This window comes from Acromyrmex echinatior, chromosome 11 (assembly GCF_024713525.1).
Source record: "Acromyrmex echinatior isolate Ae372 chromosome 11, ASM2471352v2, whole genome shotgun sequence".
In the NCBI taxonomy this organism is placed as follows: Eukaryota; Metazoa; Arthropoda; class Insecta; order Hymenoptera; family Formicidae; genus Acromyrmex; species Acromyrmex echinatior.
In genome coordinates this window covers 5037202-5053703 of record NC_141862.1, presented here as the reverse complement: position 1 = coordinate 5053703, position 16502 = coordinate 5037202, and the positions used below count along the sequence as shown (strand labels likewise).

Here is a 16502-nt window from a genome sequence, read left to right as displayed (position 1 = left end):
CATTAGAATATTATGAAATTCTGCGAAATTCCGTTTTTCACACGTGACTGCAGAAAAACCATAATTTCATTTCCACGCAAATTCCTGGAAGGTGCACTTCATACATTTTTTCAAGCCACATACAGTCAACTGTTTTATTTTCCCTATTTCTCCGCTTAAATAACACTTTTAAGCGCAGCACACGAGCCAAGCTCTCTAACTCGGCTTTCTTTTTCTCGGATATTGATTCTAGCTTCAACAAATTGTTGCTACAAAAAGAGGAGCTCGAGCAGAAGCATTTACACCTGTTGCAAATTGTTGAGAGCGAGAAAACGGCCAAGTGGCAGTACACCCAGCAATGCGAGGAATTGGCGTCGGAAATAAAAAAACTCCGAGCAGAGGTTAGTTATATCAACATATTTTATATACATATATGTATCATATTCAATTTTTGTTACGAATGAATATATATATTTTATGATATTTTTTCCCGGTAATTTTGATTCGTGCTGCGTGCACTTTTTTTATTTCAACTTCTATAATATTTTCTGTGACATTGTATTATGTAATTAGCAAAACCATTTTATAATAAATCATCAATTCTTGGAAAATCTCCGGGTGAACTTCCGAAAACCTGAAAATACTGATTTTCTTATCGATTATAATTGTAATTATATTTTGGTGTGCTGATTACGAATTAATCATGAAAATTGCCGACAAATTCATTTTCAAATATTAAACTACATTTTTCATATTTTTTCACATTTAATTTTTAAAGGTGATCGACTCTCACCCTATCTTCCCCTCCCCTCTCTTGTCAATAAGCACATGGCTTTCCACGCGAAGCGACTTTCACTTCATTTTCCTCATTGCCAAAGAGCGCGCGACTTCCACGCTAAGAGATTCTTATTAATTCTAACTATTCTTACTAATTCCTCTTCTCCTCTGTCTAGAGACGCGCGACTTAGTTATTATAGTATTTTAAGTTATTATAGTATAATATTTTTTTATGTTGATAACGTATATGACCATGAAAACCATTGATGATAAGTCCTTTTCAATATCAAATGTGAAAAAATGTAAAAAAAAATCGGTTTTTCCAAATTTGACTTGGAAAATGACATTGTCGGCAATTTTAATATTCGTAATCAACGCACTAAAATACAGTTGTATACCTAGTATGCCCGACGAATACAAAAATTTGTAATTGAGCTCCAAATTGTATTTATTCAAAATTTTGAGTTCTCAAAAAATATTCATTCACAAAAAAAGCTATGAATATTTAACGCTATGAGTATTTACATTCATTCAAATAAAATATAAACTGAAAAAGAAAGCTCCAATAAGTAATCATTATCTCTTAACTAGAATCGGTACTTTGATGACTTTAAGTAAAAAAAAATGAATTTTATTTATTTTTGCCATTGTAATATTCAGATTTTATAAAGGAAACTTAAAAATTTTGAAAAATATTTTAGAAAGATGTACATTGTTTATAAATTTATCTATTTGATAGAGCGCCATACATATTTCGATATAATTCCGATTATGTGACAGTAATATAAATATTTTATAGAATGTCTTGGGTGCGATATTTATTATGATGGAGATTTATTATTATGGTGGACATTAAATTCCAAGATATATTATTTATTCTCAATAAAAATGTTTTTATTTTATCTATAAATTAAACAAGGATGCCCATCATATAAATCGCGGGTTAAGTGCATGTAATCGTAGCCATTGTTTTACAGATTTCTATTTTCTCTTGTAGGCTTGCAAGCTATGTGCAGATAATACAGAGTAAAAGTGAATACGAAATGAAAATATTTAATTATATTTATTCAAATAAAAAAAATATTTATTCAAATGAAAAAATATTTATTCGTTTCTTAACGAATAAAAAAGAAATGTATTCGAATGAGTATTTTCATTCATTTTTTATTCATTTATTCGAATATTAGGTATTATTGGACACACTATATATATCGACAAAAAAATCGGAGCTTTTAGATTTTCGGAAGTTTATCCAAATTTCCTATACATATATTGCATGAGAAATTCTGACATTTCACTTTTATTTTATTAATATTAATATTAATACTTCAAAGATTATAATATAGCGCATGCGGATAAAATTTTAGTGGATAAAATTTTTTTTCGAAAAATAATTAAAAGGTTTCTTTTTTAATATTTTATACATAGTTTATTACTATGTGTATATGTAACTGTTTTTAAAGTTCAATTAGTTTCGCATTACAATGTCACACAAATTAATTAAATTGTCTGTTATACATTTCGTGATTCAATTTTAATTTCTACATGGAAAATAATTATTTTGTTAAAGCATTTAAAAATTTAGCTAAATACAGATCTGAAAATAATTTATTGCAGTATAAAAAAATATAGGATGGTCAAATGTAATAATGTTATAAACAGTTTCGACATTCTGACAATCAGCTTGATCGTCTATATAATTATTTTGACGGTTTAACATTATTTTAATTCTGATGTATGTATCTCGTTAAATTTTTTAATTCTTCAACAATAATTTTTAAAGCCCAACCATTCTTTCCGTGATAATAAATATCGAAGTAACTTCCGGAGTACTTTTGAAATTAAAATTTAACTTCGTGTTTTAACGCGAGTAGCATCACTAGTCTTAATCCCTTCATTAATTTCATTTAAAGTAACTACGGTATATACGACGCGCGAGGATTTACGCCGTAGAAATCAGAAAAAAACAGAAGAAGTGAGAGTAATTTTCTCGCAATTACTCTTTTACATGCCTTTATATTATATTAATATTATGTTATGATTTCAATTTTTTTTTACTATTAAATAATATTAATAAAATTATCGTGAGTTGAATCGATTTGTCACTCTAATAAGTAACGCCATCATTAATTATAATCTACATAAAATAATTACTGTAGGACGTGCAAAAGATTTAGTGGTTATTTCGTGATATACAAGTGTAAAGAAATAGTAAAGCATGTTGTAACAAAATACAAGTGCTTTGCTCTTGTATTTTTTATTTAGTTTGTTGTCTTATATGTCCTATCTATTTCGGACATGTAGCATTTTTAGATAACAAACAATACAAAGATACAAGATAACAAACTAAACAAAGAATACAAGAGCACAGCACTGTTGTATTTCTTACTTATATAAGTATTATTTGTAAATTTTTCATGAGTTGTACATTTTACTTCCTTTATCCGGCCTGAGTAGCCCACCTTTACATGATATATAGTATGTATACAGCAAAAATGTAAGACTGACAAAAAAGTCGAAACGTCCGAAAAGTTTTAAATATATTAAAATTTAGCTCGTAAACTTTATTATTGATTAATGTTTATTTAAAATGTTTATTTAAAAATGTAAGAGTTTCGAAAAATTCTTTTTTTTAATACGAAAAATAAGTATTGTAGATTTTTTTTTTTTTCATAGTAGTAGACAGTACAAAATTTTTACTGATATAGTTCATTTATCTTAAACATAGTAAATAATTAATAAATTATAAAGTTTTGTTAGATGCGGCGTATATACCAGAGTTACCCTATTTATGGATGTTTAAATTTGATAATTATAAGCTGATACCATATGAAACTAATGAAGTTATTATATTGTAGGAGAACTGATAATATTTTATCCAAGTGCTTGTTCAACATTTAATTTAAATTTCGTTTAAGCATTCCTATTATTGAAGAAATTACATTTAAAATCGTTAAAAGCAATTTATTTAAGAAATATGAGAAGATGTTTGCTTGGAATTATTTTTTATATATTATTACGGATTTCGCGATGAGAGATTCTCATTACAGCTGTGTGCCCTGAAAAAAGAGCTAAGGCCTTCTGTAATGCCGATATACGCCAGTCGACCGGCGGTTCAAAGAACTATGTCCCAAGGTACCGGAAGTTTGTACAGCACATTCCATTCATTCAGTGTCGGTGCTCACAGTTCCGGCTGCTTCGCTCCCGGATTACGCGATATCTCGGAGGGTTCTATTGAGATGCAGAAAGTTAAGAAGGTCCAAAGCTTTTTCAGGGGTTGGCTGTGCCGACGACGTTGGAAGCAAATTGTTGAACAGTACATCAAGAGCCCGCACGCCGAGAGCATGCGCAAACGGAACAGGTAATTGTTGCTGTCTTATCACATAAAACCAATGGTGTCTAACTAGTTTGCGCATTTCGCTTTTCCATTAATGGCTTGTCATGTCACCGCGCTTGTCATTTCACAGTTACGTTTTGCGCGGCTGTACGGAAATAAACGTCATAAGTGAGTTTGAACATAATTTTCAAAAAAAGGCTAAAAAATGTTGAGTAGCGTAGGTTTTTTTATTAAATATTACATAATTATGTGCTTTGTGATTGCTATATAATAACTTTAGTAATAACTTATATATTATTTTTGTTCCGCGGCTGAATAAAATTTATCATTATTCTCTCGCCTGCCGAGAGATTTTCGCTTAGTCACACCGTTCTTATATTTTATTTATTTGCGATGTATAATAATTATGCAAAGTCGACAGTTATTGGCTTTATTTTAATTTGCACTGCCAATAGTATTGAACGCATATTCTACTATTTCAGCTTGGTATTCCAAATGGTGGAGGCCGAGGAGGAGTATACAGAGCAGATGGAGATTTTAGTAAGCTGTTTTCTGAGGCCTTTCAAGATGGCTGCCAGTTCAAAGAAACCCCCATGTAGTCACGAGGATGTGAATAGCATATTTTTGAATAGCGAAACCGTGCTGTTTCTCCATCAAATCTTCCTGAAGGGTCTCACCTCGCGTATGGAGAGCTGGCCCACTTTAGTTTTAGGTATGGATATATTTAAAATTATTTTAGTAGTTAAGCAATATAAATCAATATATTGGACGACAAATAGAAATGTGCGATTTGTAATATATCGCAAACGTTGCGATTTATTTTTCTTGTTTGCAATATACAATTGAATTTTTAATCACAAAATCGCATACGATTTTAAATCTCATGTGATTAAGTTTACATGCGATTTAAAAGCAAATTTGTAAATGCAGTTGAAAATCACTTTTGTAATATTTATTCATTAAATATTTATACATATAAAAAAATGGAAAACAAAAATTTTATCTCTTTATTAATTATCTCATAACATGATTTACACAGAGAAAGAATGGTTTTGCTGAAATATTAAAAAATTTAACTGGATATAAATCTGAAAATAAGTTTTGTTGGATCATCAAAATAATTATGAATACTTAAAAGTATTGATGACAATGCTATGAAAGATTTTGACATTTTAGCCAGCAATTTGAGTGTCTTGCATAATTAATAATTGTTTTGACGGTTCAAACCAAATTATTTTCAGATCCATATCTAAATTTTTAGATACATACTTTAGCAACATATCATTTCTTTTGTATATAAATACTATGAACGTACTTTTGTTTCCGATTATTAAATGCTTTAATTTTTAACATTAAATATGCTCCAATTAACCTGTTTAAAATTTGTTTTTCTTTATTATTAATTCGTGAAATTTTTATATGTCGTTTTTTTGTATAATGAATAAACATTTGTATATGCTTAAACGTAATTTAATATTTAAAATATAAAAATCTTATTGTGCAGTATATATATATATGTGTAGGTATATATTATATTCACTGCAATTCTTAAGGAAAATTGCAATTGTGATATACAATTTTGTAAATCTCATTAAAAAAAAGTTACGGTTACCACAACCGTGATAAATAATAATAATTTTCGCCCATCACATTTGGTTGTGATAACTGTAAGATGGACATATCTTTACAGCCATTGAGCATGCAAATCTTACGGTTATCACAATCGTACTATAATTCTTATAACCAAAAAATATATTGATGGGCGTAGTAACCATAGCATAGTGTTTTCCCATGCTCTAATGACAAATCCATGTCTGTAAAGGCGAATTGAAAAAACGCAAGAATTTCGTGATTTTAAGTATCTAAAAATTTTCCCTCTAGCGATATTAATTTATAGGAGTATATTGTATTATCTTAAGTAAGAAAGAATGATGGAGATTGTATACCGATCAATCACGACATATTGTGAATACACGCAGGTGACTTGTTCGACATGTTGCTACCGATGTTATCCATATATCAAGAGTACGTGAGAAACCACCACTATAGCCTTCAAGTGTTGACTGAGTGCAAGCAATCGTCACCGTTCGTGGCGTTGCTCAATAGGTTGGAGAACAAGACTGCCTGCCACGGACGATCCTTGGAGACCTTTCTAACATATCCCATGCATCAGGTAAGATTGCTACATGCAGATAAAATCGATGCAATTGTCATGCGTGAAGCATAGAAGCTCGACACAAGTGTTTCGGAAAATTCAATGGTGTATCGCTTTATATTATTATCGTTACGAAGGAAAGAGAAAGGAACATCGCCAATAAATGTTTCATCCGTGCGACATTAATTTGCACTGTTCTTTTCTCAAGAAAGCAAATTCCTGCACGAAAAATAAAATAAAAAAAATAGAACGATTATCTCAATGATGCGAATGCCTCTTTGGGAATGATCGATTGTATGAAATAGTTTGAAAGCTTCCATGAATATTGCATGAGAGCTGACGATCCTATAAAATGAATGAAATTGACGGACGCGGAAAATATACATTCCATTGCGCACTTCCGCGAATTCCGCGGAATGCAGGAAATTCCTTTGAAGAGAATTTATTGGCGAAATATAATTTACATCTAATTTAAATATAGCAAGATCTTTTTACTGCTGTAATTTATATTAGCCTACTAATTAATTTCTGATTTGTGTGTATCTCTGTTCTTGGACATTATAATTTCAAATTTATTTGACAAGTTTTGCGTTACAATTATTCTCCTAATTTTCTCTTTTTTTCTCTAATTTTAGTGGAACTTGAGCAAAAGTTGTTTTTTTTTAATCCAGCTACTTATTTTATTCGTTTAGATTCCAAGATACATAATTACTTTGCACGAGTTATTGGCACATACGCCATATGATCATGTGGAACGTAAAAGCCTTCAGAATGCCAGGCAACAGCTGGAGGATCTCTCAAGGCAAATGCATGATGAGGTATTTGTCAATTTATCTCATATAAGCATCATATCTTATCTTGGCTTTAAATATTAATCGAATATTTACTTAATATATTAATCGATTATGTCCTATTTTTCAGGTCAGCGAAACTGAAAATCTAAGAAAAAATCTAGCAGTGGAGCGTATGATTGTCGAAGGATGCGATATTTTACTGGACGTCAATCAAGTCTTTGTTAGACAGGGTGAGTGCATCAATACTCTCTTTCGTAATTTTGTTATTTAAATATACTTTGGGTTCATATCTTTTTAAGTAAAGCTTATTTCAAGTACACATTCAGATATCACAATTATATTTTAGAAATGTTCTAATGAATATTTTCTGGAAACTTTTTCTGGGAATATTTTCAAAAGATTCGTATAAAGTGTAAGGGATGTTCTAGGAATATTTATATTTTCAATTGTAGCTATTTTCATAATTTTAGAAAAATCCATAGAATTTTTATCAAATTATTATTATAAGGGGGATATTCTGAGAATATTTTATAATAACTTCCATATAAAATATGATAGATATTTTATAATAACTTTCTTATATAATTACGAAAAGAGTTTCAATTAAATACATTACAAATATTCCTAGAATGCCTCTTACACTTATCCATATCTTTTAAGAATATATAAAATTCCTGGAAAATATTTGCTAGAACGTTTTTGGAATGTAATTAATGCTATCTGGATAAAAATATTTAAATACTGTGTAATTAAAATGTCGTAATAGATTTGCGTAAAAGTTAAAATTATTTCACGTTCTAGCGATAACACATGTTATCATTTTTTATTCTAATCATCTTCAAATAGAATTTAACAAATTATAACAATTAACACAATTCAGAAATTGTATTTCGTTCATATACATACGAAAGATAATTTTTTGCATATAGGAAGAAGTTGAAGAACGAAAGAGTCCAAGCAAAACAACAAGTAACCTCAAAATGACATTAAAATGAATCGAAAATAATTGAAAAATGACTTTTAATGATTATTTTGGAATCATTTTGACATCATTTTGATATCATAATGACTTGTTGTTCTGTTTGAGAGTTAACATACTTTGTCGATGTCGATAAGACTGAGGCTGCCAGTAATTCGCATATCTTTTATCCTTGGCTGAGAAACTCATTTCTAGACTTGATCGCTGTCGGTAAAGCTCGACGGACTTCTTCATCGTAAGGGATGGAACGCGGGTTAAAGGGCGCAATCGCATAGTTACACGTTCGAAATCGATGACGCGACTTAGTCGCGTCGATATATATTTTCGTATTCGGTTTCATCTCGATCCTGCGCAATGTGTCCTGTCAGGGGCGACGTACTGTTCTAGTATTAGCGGGTTCTCATCAGGTGAATAATTCTTATGTTAATCGATTACATGGCTCGATAGCAAATTACGAGATAGTGGCACGCAAGCGGAATGTCATACATTAGAGAAATAACTGTAATTGTAACTTTATCAGTTATTAAATTCGATCGCGATAAAAAGATTTTTTTGACATTTAATTGCGATTTTAACTATTAAAGAATATTTAAAATTTAATTTTAATATTCAATTTAAATCTTAAAAATATTATTAAGAATATTAAATAATGATCTGAGTATCGCGCGAAAGGAGGCTCGTAAAATTGAAGTTACAATTATATTTGCAAGGAATTGTATTTATATTAAAACATATATTATTGTTAACACATATTATTGTTAACAAAAAAAAAAGGAGAATATTTCAAATAAAAAATGAAGCTGAACGCATACTTTCTAAGAGTAGCAAATGATAAAGTAACACAAGACCATTTCAAGTAGTAGAAGTCTCACAAGCCAGCCTTATAAACACGATCCTGGCAATCCTCGTGCTTGACGCCACATCACATGGTTATCACGTAAACGTCTCTCGCCGATGGCAGAGCAAAGACCATCTCGCGAACGCGATCTCGTTCGTTTTTCGTCACGGCAAAAAGATCAGCCGGTGTGAAATTACATCCCGTTTGAGGGTGACGAGGACTAAGATTTGTTCGAAATCTGTTTCTGTGTCAGATAATATTCGGCAATATTGCGAGACTGGAGGTCGACGAACGAACGAAAGAACGAAACAAGCCGCAACCAATTCATGGCATTGCCATTTTGTTGGTCCATTAATCTGGCGTGGTTATACATGGATGTTTCGCGAGTTCGTTAACATAGCGAGAAAGATGGGACCAAGCAATGTGTGTGATATGCTGGTAGGGACCAAGGATATTCGGGAGCTTAAGAATTAGCACTTGCTTTTTATCTGGGTGTGGATAAATCTACAGGTACACACATTGTTTTTCGTTCAACAATGTTAAAAGGAAATCTTCGGTTGAAATCTTCAACAAATGAATAATAAATTCATAAGAAAGGTGGATATGTGAAATGATATCAGATGTGAAATTACTTTTTTCAAGGAAAAGTTGATTTAAAAGTTTCTATTTCGTTTGATTTATCTAGAACAGTTTGATTTATGTAGAAACATAAGTACGCAATATTTCTTTTTAAATAAAAAAAAAAGCGTAAACTATATCTAATTTTAATTCATCTAGTTAGACATTGAAGTTGTTTTCTAAAATCCTCATCGAAGCTTTTGTTTGATTTTATCTGGCTTTCTCCACTTGGAGAAAAATTAATCTAATAAAAGAATCCCAGCGAGTTTAAATTTCGATTTACAGTTTCAAAAATATGCTTTTCATTATTGGGAATATTTAGGGTGCGCGTTTCACTTGATACTCACAAGCTCGCAAATATTATTTGTTTTTGTTTGATATTTGATAAACAACAAAGATGAAATGATTTTATGAGCGCTGCGAGCGTCAAGTGAAAAGTACCCTTAATATCAAGAACTAAACGAAATAAATTTCAATTTCTGTATGACGTCAGCAGCCGAGATACTGCGTATTTCGTATTCGCCGCGGCAACACGTCCGACGTGCTATTTTTAAATGAGCATCGGCGGCTTCCCCTAATTGTATCGATTATTTCAAGGAAACTCGAACACGTCAGGAAGACGAAATTATTTTTACCAAGCGTTATTTTCTCCAACGAGAACTTTATTTATTCATGCGATTGATGTTAATGATAATTGCATAAATGTCTGATCGACTTTACATAAATCTGATTTAATTGTCTCACTGGCTTCTTTCAGGTACACTCATACAACTCGTAGATAAACCGCGTGGTGCGCGAAGTAGATTGAGCGCTACTTTTGGCGGCAAAGCCGCGAGCGACAGGGAGGCTGTTAGACAGTGTTTTCTTTTCTCGAATCATCTGTTGCTCACAACGCGACAGTCCGATGATGACGGCCGCTTAAATCTGGTCGCACAGATTGGCAAGGTACCTCTCTCTGATGCGGTGCTGATTGAAGATCCGAGTGATCAGGGCGCCATAGATGATGATGGTATGATTAATTAATGAATTAACGACTTGATTCGCTTTCTTTGAGATCTTCTTAAATCGGTAATACAGATATGTTTAATTAGAAATTGATAATATGTTATCAATGTAAAGGAGAATGGGGTAAATGACAAATACCTAAGCAGAAAATGAAATAAAACAAAAGCCAAGTAAGAAATAAGTTTTTTAATTGCCTATAATTATACACCAACTATTTGTTTATTTTCGTCTATTGTCATTTTTTATTAGATTTGAACATAAATTTTTAATAACAAAACAAACCTCTTGCTATTTGTGATTTTCCGATTAGGTATCATGGGGTAATTATGATCAGAATACTAATCGCAGCTAATTAAAAGTGATTTTCTAAACATTTTCTTTTTTTTTTCTTTTCTTTCTTTTTCCTCTTCTTTGATACTTCATCTATCTTTTTTATTTAGTCACCCTCTTCAAAATTTTTCATGATTTTTTTATGATATTATTACTCAATATTGAAAGCACGTTTACCTTCTGACAAATGAAATTTAACTGAATTTTTATTTACAATTTGCGTAAGATCGAGACCGTGTGTGCTTTACCGAATCATTTACATAACAGACATTTGTGTGAAAATAGAAAGGAACTAATGGCGATCGTTCGGGATTGTCTCATCCGACTCGTTCGTTACATCGTAAGAATGACAAAATACAATTTTTTTTAGAGGTTAGACCGAAGCTACAGACAAAATATTGATCATAAAATATTATTTGATTTGAGCTTATTTTATTTTTAGCTTAACTCATTTACATAACAGCAATTGTATGCAGTTTAATTTAGCAAAAGAATTACTTGAAAAAGGATCGAAAAGTTCAATTATATTTACCTTGAACTCTGTGCGCAATCTTATTCTGCCAGTATTTATCTAGCACTTTGTGACAACTGTCGGTAAATGAAGAAATAAGAAATATTGTTTTCTTTCTTTAATATATTGATATTGTCTGCCATTATCGCTCGTCATTACTCCACTCTCCCGTATTAAGATTATAAAAATGAACATACACGCTATTAATTAGTTAAATTATTTTGTACACAATGTAAGCTTCCTTTTCATTTTATATGCTATATTTATATTCAATTTTATGTATTTTTTAAATATAAAGGTGTATTGCAAGTTGTGTCAAATAATAGAGAATTTATTCAGTGCTACCAAGTAGCAACTGTAAACTAATTTTAGGACTGTCAGTATGTTCGATGTCAAGCGGCATCAGTGAAAGTAGCGGAAGTGGTAGCGGCAGTGGAACCTCTCAGTTGCAGAATCGTGACTTCAAGATTGTACTTGATATAAAATCCGGTGGACCGCAGGTGACCGTCCATCTCGTGGCGCCTACCATGCAAGTAAGTTTACATTAAATTATACATAAAATTGTATTAAAACAGACAATCTTGTCATTATATAGGATATTCATACACGGAAAGAATTATATTATCTTATTGAAGTATCTAAAAATTTATTTAGACACAGAACTTTGAAAATAATCAGAGTTGGGAATTAACGCATTACTTGTAACGTCGTTATACTTTTTTTTAATGACAAATAATAAATGTTATATTTTCTTATTTATAACATTAACACGATTACATTTTTTTGTGTAATGATAATGAATATAATCGTTATTTTGTACACGTACAATACATCTATATGGAATGTGCTTAAACAAATTTCAAGAGAAGAAAGTGTTGTTATGTTTGAGTAACCATACTATCATAACTATTATATAGATCTCATGTTGAATTGGTTAATTAGTTAGATCAAAACAATTTTCACTCTGAAAAAGGGATATTCAAAATTCGATAAAAAAAGTAAGTAAGAAATTGTACGACTTATTCCTTTTTTTGAGTACAACAATAATAGTTCACAAGTTTTTTCTCAAAATCAGTAACAACTATTCTTGTTTCTGAAAAGTAACCGTTACTTGTTCGATGAGTTATTTTTACAAAATAACTTTCTCCCTGAAAATAATTTTGTTGAACTATTAAAATTATATAGAATGTTTTAAGTGTTGCTAACAATGCTGCAAAAAGGTTTAATATTCTAGCAATTAGTTTTTGAGCGTCCTACATAATTATTTTGATTTCCAAATAAAATTATTTTTATGATACAAATTTGGGTCGATAAGAATAAATCTAATTAAATAACAGAAATACTATTCAGTCAAAGTGGATTTTAGTGTTTAAATATTTCTGTGTGAATTTATGACGCATATATACCTGGTTCTGTAAATCACGCATCGAAATCTTTTTCGGTATTAAAACGAGCAGAATCAGAATAGTAATATCACTTATTAAATTTGTTAAGTATGGAATTTGGAAGTCTATATCTATCGCAATGGAGCAGGTAGCACACAAAAAGACCGCGTGGTTATTCGTATATTAGTATCTCACAAGCTTTTATTAATAGTAATGTCACAAAATAGTTATAATAACGGAAAGCGTATAAAAGTATAGAGAATGTAATGTAATGAAAAAGGCGGGAACATAACATCCATTAAAGAAGGCAGAGAGAAGTTAATAAGTATGTAAGTGAATAAATAAAACATAGAACAAGCAGAAGCTAGAGAGCATGTTGATATAATATAAGAGAGCACTTCATTAGTTCGCGGACATTTGGAACGTAAGTGCTTAAAAGTATGCTGAACATTCTCAACGCTCTCCCTGTTCGAGCTTTTATGTGTCTTACATATCCCTATTGCATTTAACAATGTGACGAATTTTTTTTTGGGAGAGCTTTAGTAAGGAAATCTGCATACTACTCTTCCGATTTAACATATTTTATGCACATTTTTATTCGCTTTGAAGTTTTTCTCTAATAAAATGAAAGTGTATGTCTATATGTTTAGTTCTTTGGTGAAATTTTGAGTTCTTAACTAGCTTTATCGTGCTTTAATTATTTTCAATAGTTTTATTTTTAATAATTTTTATTTAGCTTTTTAATTATCAATCAATAGATCGGTCGTCTTATTGCTAGAATTATGAATATATCACTTAGATGCTAGACATTTGGTTACATATTCGGCTTCAGTCGTACTCAAGAAGATCAATTTTTGTCGTTGTGAACACCAAGAAATGGGACCATTTGAGAGCATAAAAATATATCCCGATGTAGAATGTCGGGTCTCTAGTGTAATCTGCATCCGAGTAAGTGAGTAGGTCTGCCTTTACATTAGTTTTTCTATAACTAATCCCCAGTTCAGTGGTTTGAAGATATCTGAATATGCGTTTAACAGCGCTCCAATGTGCATGAGTATAGCATGTGAGATAACAGCTTAAAGCGTTTACGGCGAATGCTATATCTGGACGTGTCAATCGTGAAAATCGAAATCAAAGAGTCGATACGGATACTCTTTGTTTCCAGTAACTTTGTCATTCATAATTGAATGAGGATCTATTGGCACTGACAGGTTTCGCTTCTGTCATATTAAAACGAACGAGGATACGATCAATGTAGTTCTTCTGATGTATGAAAATACAGTGATTCTCCTTATCATACTCAATTTGAATCCCAATAATAAATGTTTTTGGATTACATACAGTAATGTCGAAATTACTTTTAAGTGTCCTTCATTTCCATATTTATGTCATAGACGTATATTTGAGGCAGCTACGTTTGCTTCAGTTTTATAGACGGTTTGAAATAACATATAATAAAGATTTATGTCATGAGACACTCCAAAAGCTATGGATATTTCATTCTGACTGATTGTGATTGATGTGGCTTTAAAGATAACTTGATCCTTTCTTTGTGCAGGCACACACGGAGATTTCTCTTGAGGGATGGTACATAAAGTGCTTTACGGAGTTTTCCGTGCAACCATTGATTGTCAATTTTTCGTTTAATGTTAATTATTCAACGTCTCTTGACTTGGCATATAGTTTCATCTATTACAACAGAATCATCATTTACTTCTTGAAAATCGTGGAACCAGTTATGACGGAAAGATATATGTTTTGATGCTCCACTGTTGAACGTCCAAAAGTCTTTTGGATTAATCCTTGCATCTGTGCTATAAATCTCTGCTATAAATGCGCCATGATTTTCATCTTGTCCTTGTGATTTGTGAATCGTAGAATTTTAAGATTTAATTCTCTTTCGGCAATATTTCAAAACATGACCTTTCTTATGACAGTAGAAACATTCTACGTCCTTTTTTTTGTCGTCGAATCGATTATCCTTTTTATCGTGGGATTTCTGCAGCTTGCTTATGCGTTCACGGCTGCTAAAGCACTCGTTGCATCATCCACTGCTGTCACCCAGCTCTCTTCCTTCAAGAGACGCGTCGTCAGATTTTCTAGAGTTTGCTAGTTTGCATCCACGCTATCCCAAGCGGTTACAAATGTATTATACTTAGTTAATAATAGCGTTTTCCACTGGAAAAACTGGTGCAATACTGGTGCGCACTGAGTGTAATTGTTCCACTGTGAAAACTAAAATTCAGTGTTTAATGTTCCATTGATAAAACTGGTGCAAAAAAAACTTGCACTGAGTTCAACTTTTGCTCCACTGTCTTCGGAGTCAGTGGAGACCAGTATAAGTTGAAATTGAAGTTGTATTCGTGCTAAAGTATGATATTATGTTATAATGTGATATTACATTATTATATAATTAATGTTATAACAATGACATTGCTTAATTTCAATGTTTCTAATAATAGCTATGCAATGACATTTTGACGTTTAAAACTCTTGAAATGTAAAAATTTAATTTAAAAAAATGTTTTAAATAAATAAATGAATCAGAATATTGTAAAATTAGTAATTTAAGTTTGAACATAGTTAATATATATTTTTAAGAGTTTTATAAAATGGATATTTAATGATATGTTCCATTGAACCACACACTAAAGCTGCATTATTACTGCACTAAAGCAGTAATTCATCTAAACCTAGCACAGCGCCAATGCGCACCAGTTTTCCTATTGAGAAAATGCTATAAATATGTAAGTGAATAAATAAAACATAGAGCAAGCAGAAGCTAAAGAGCGTGTTGCAATAAGAGAGCAGTTCATTGGTTTGAGGACATTTGGAACGCGAGTGCTTAAAAGTGCACTGAACATTCTCAATAAAATTAACGAGCAATTTTATAATTTTTAACACTAATAAGCATCTTCATAAGAATATTATTAATTTGATATTAATGAGAATTTAAAATCTGCAAATAATTTATTGTACAAAATATTGCCAAAAATATTTAAAATCTGCTTTGACCGGATATAAGATTTCTCTTATTTATTTAAAATTATTTTTAGATCAGTATTTAGATCAATTTTGAAATACTTCAGCAAGATCATTTTTTGTTAACTATTTCTTGGTAAATAAAAAATTTCTATTATACGCGTGTATAATCGATTTAAAGCGTATACTTTAAAGTTGTGCTTCGTATTTGACTAAAACGATTATAAATAAAAATAATAAAATTTGAAAGTTTACAAATTTTTGCTTTTGTTATTATGTACCTATTATATGCGTATTAATACCTTAAGGTACGGCAAACTTTGACAGGAAAAAGCAGCGTGGGTTAGTGACATAAGTCAATGTATGGACAACGTTCACTTTAACGATCTGCTTCATGGATCGCTGTCGGACACCAGCTCCGTCACGATGCCACACTCCATCCGGAACGACCCAAAGCTGTTCAAGGACGACGTGGATATCAGGTTCAGTCGCACTTTGAACTCCTGCAAAATACCGCAGATCCGTTCCGCAACGCCCGAGCGACTATTACAGCGATTGACCGACCTCAGGTTTCTTAGTATCGATTTTCTCAACACATTTCTGTTGACATATCGAGTATTCACCGATGGCGTCACAGTGCTGGAGGCCTTAAAAAAAGTTTTTTATGAAGCCGAGCCACCGGACGCACAAATAACCACCGGATCACTTGTGTAAATATAACGAATCATAACAATTATAAGCTTAAAATAAATTTAACTACAAAATTTCAAGAATTGAATGAAATGTCATACTCATCGATCTATCACAAAACT

The 16502-nt window shown here is 31.3% G+C and overlaps 1 protein-coding gene and 1 long non-coding RNA gene across 6 annotated transcripts in view; one reads left to right on the top strand and one right to left on the bottom strand.

The window, feature by feature from the left end:
* The window catches only part of LOC105147142 (ras-specific guanine nucleotide-releasing factor 2), a 122777-nt gene that overhangs the window by 83099 nt on the left and 23176 nt on the right, over positions 1-16502 (top strand). For 3 of the 5 annotated variants that reach the window (XM_087411529.1, XM_087411527.1, XM_087411526.1), the window contains exons 6-14: positions 233-380; positions 3807-4117; positions 4576-4805; positions 6073-6266; positions 6941-7066; positions 7170-7272; positions 10235-10486; positions 11663-11856; positions 16018-16400. In XM_087411529.1, coding sequence (XP_087267655.1) covers positions 233-380; positions 3807-4117; positions 4576-4805; positions 6073-6266; positions 6941-7066; positions 7170-7272; positions 10235-10486; positions 11663-11856; positions 16018-16400 — 1941 coding nt within the window. The remainder of the gene's footprint in view (positions 1-232; positions 381-3806; positions 4118-4575; positions 4806-6072; positions 6267-6940; positions 7067-7169; positions 7273-10234; positions 10487-11662; positions 11857-16017; positions 16401-16502) is intronic. The other 2 variants (XM_087411528.1, XM_011057955.2) reach the window with 2 other exon arrangements.
* On the bottom strand, positions 10817-16132 carry LOC147908080 (uncharacterized). Its single transcript, XR_015546783.1, has 2 exons — positions 15993-16132; positions 10817-11845 (listed from the first exon to the last, which is right to left on the bottom strand). It is a non-coding gene; the product is annotated as an uncharacterized LOC147908080 (long non-coding RNA).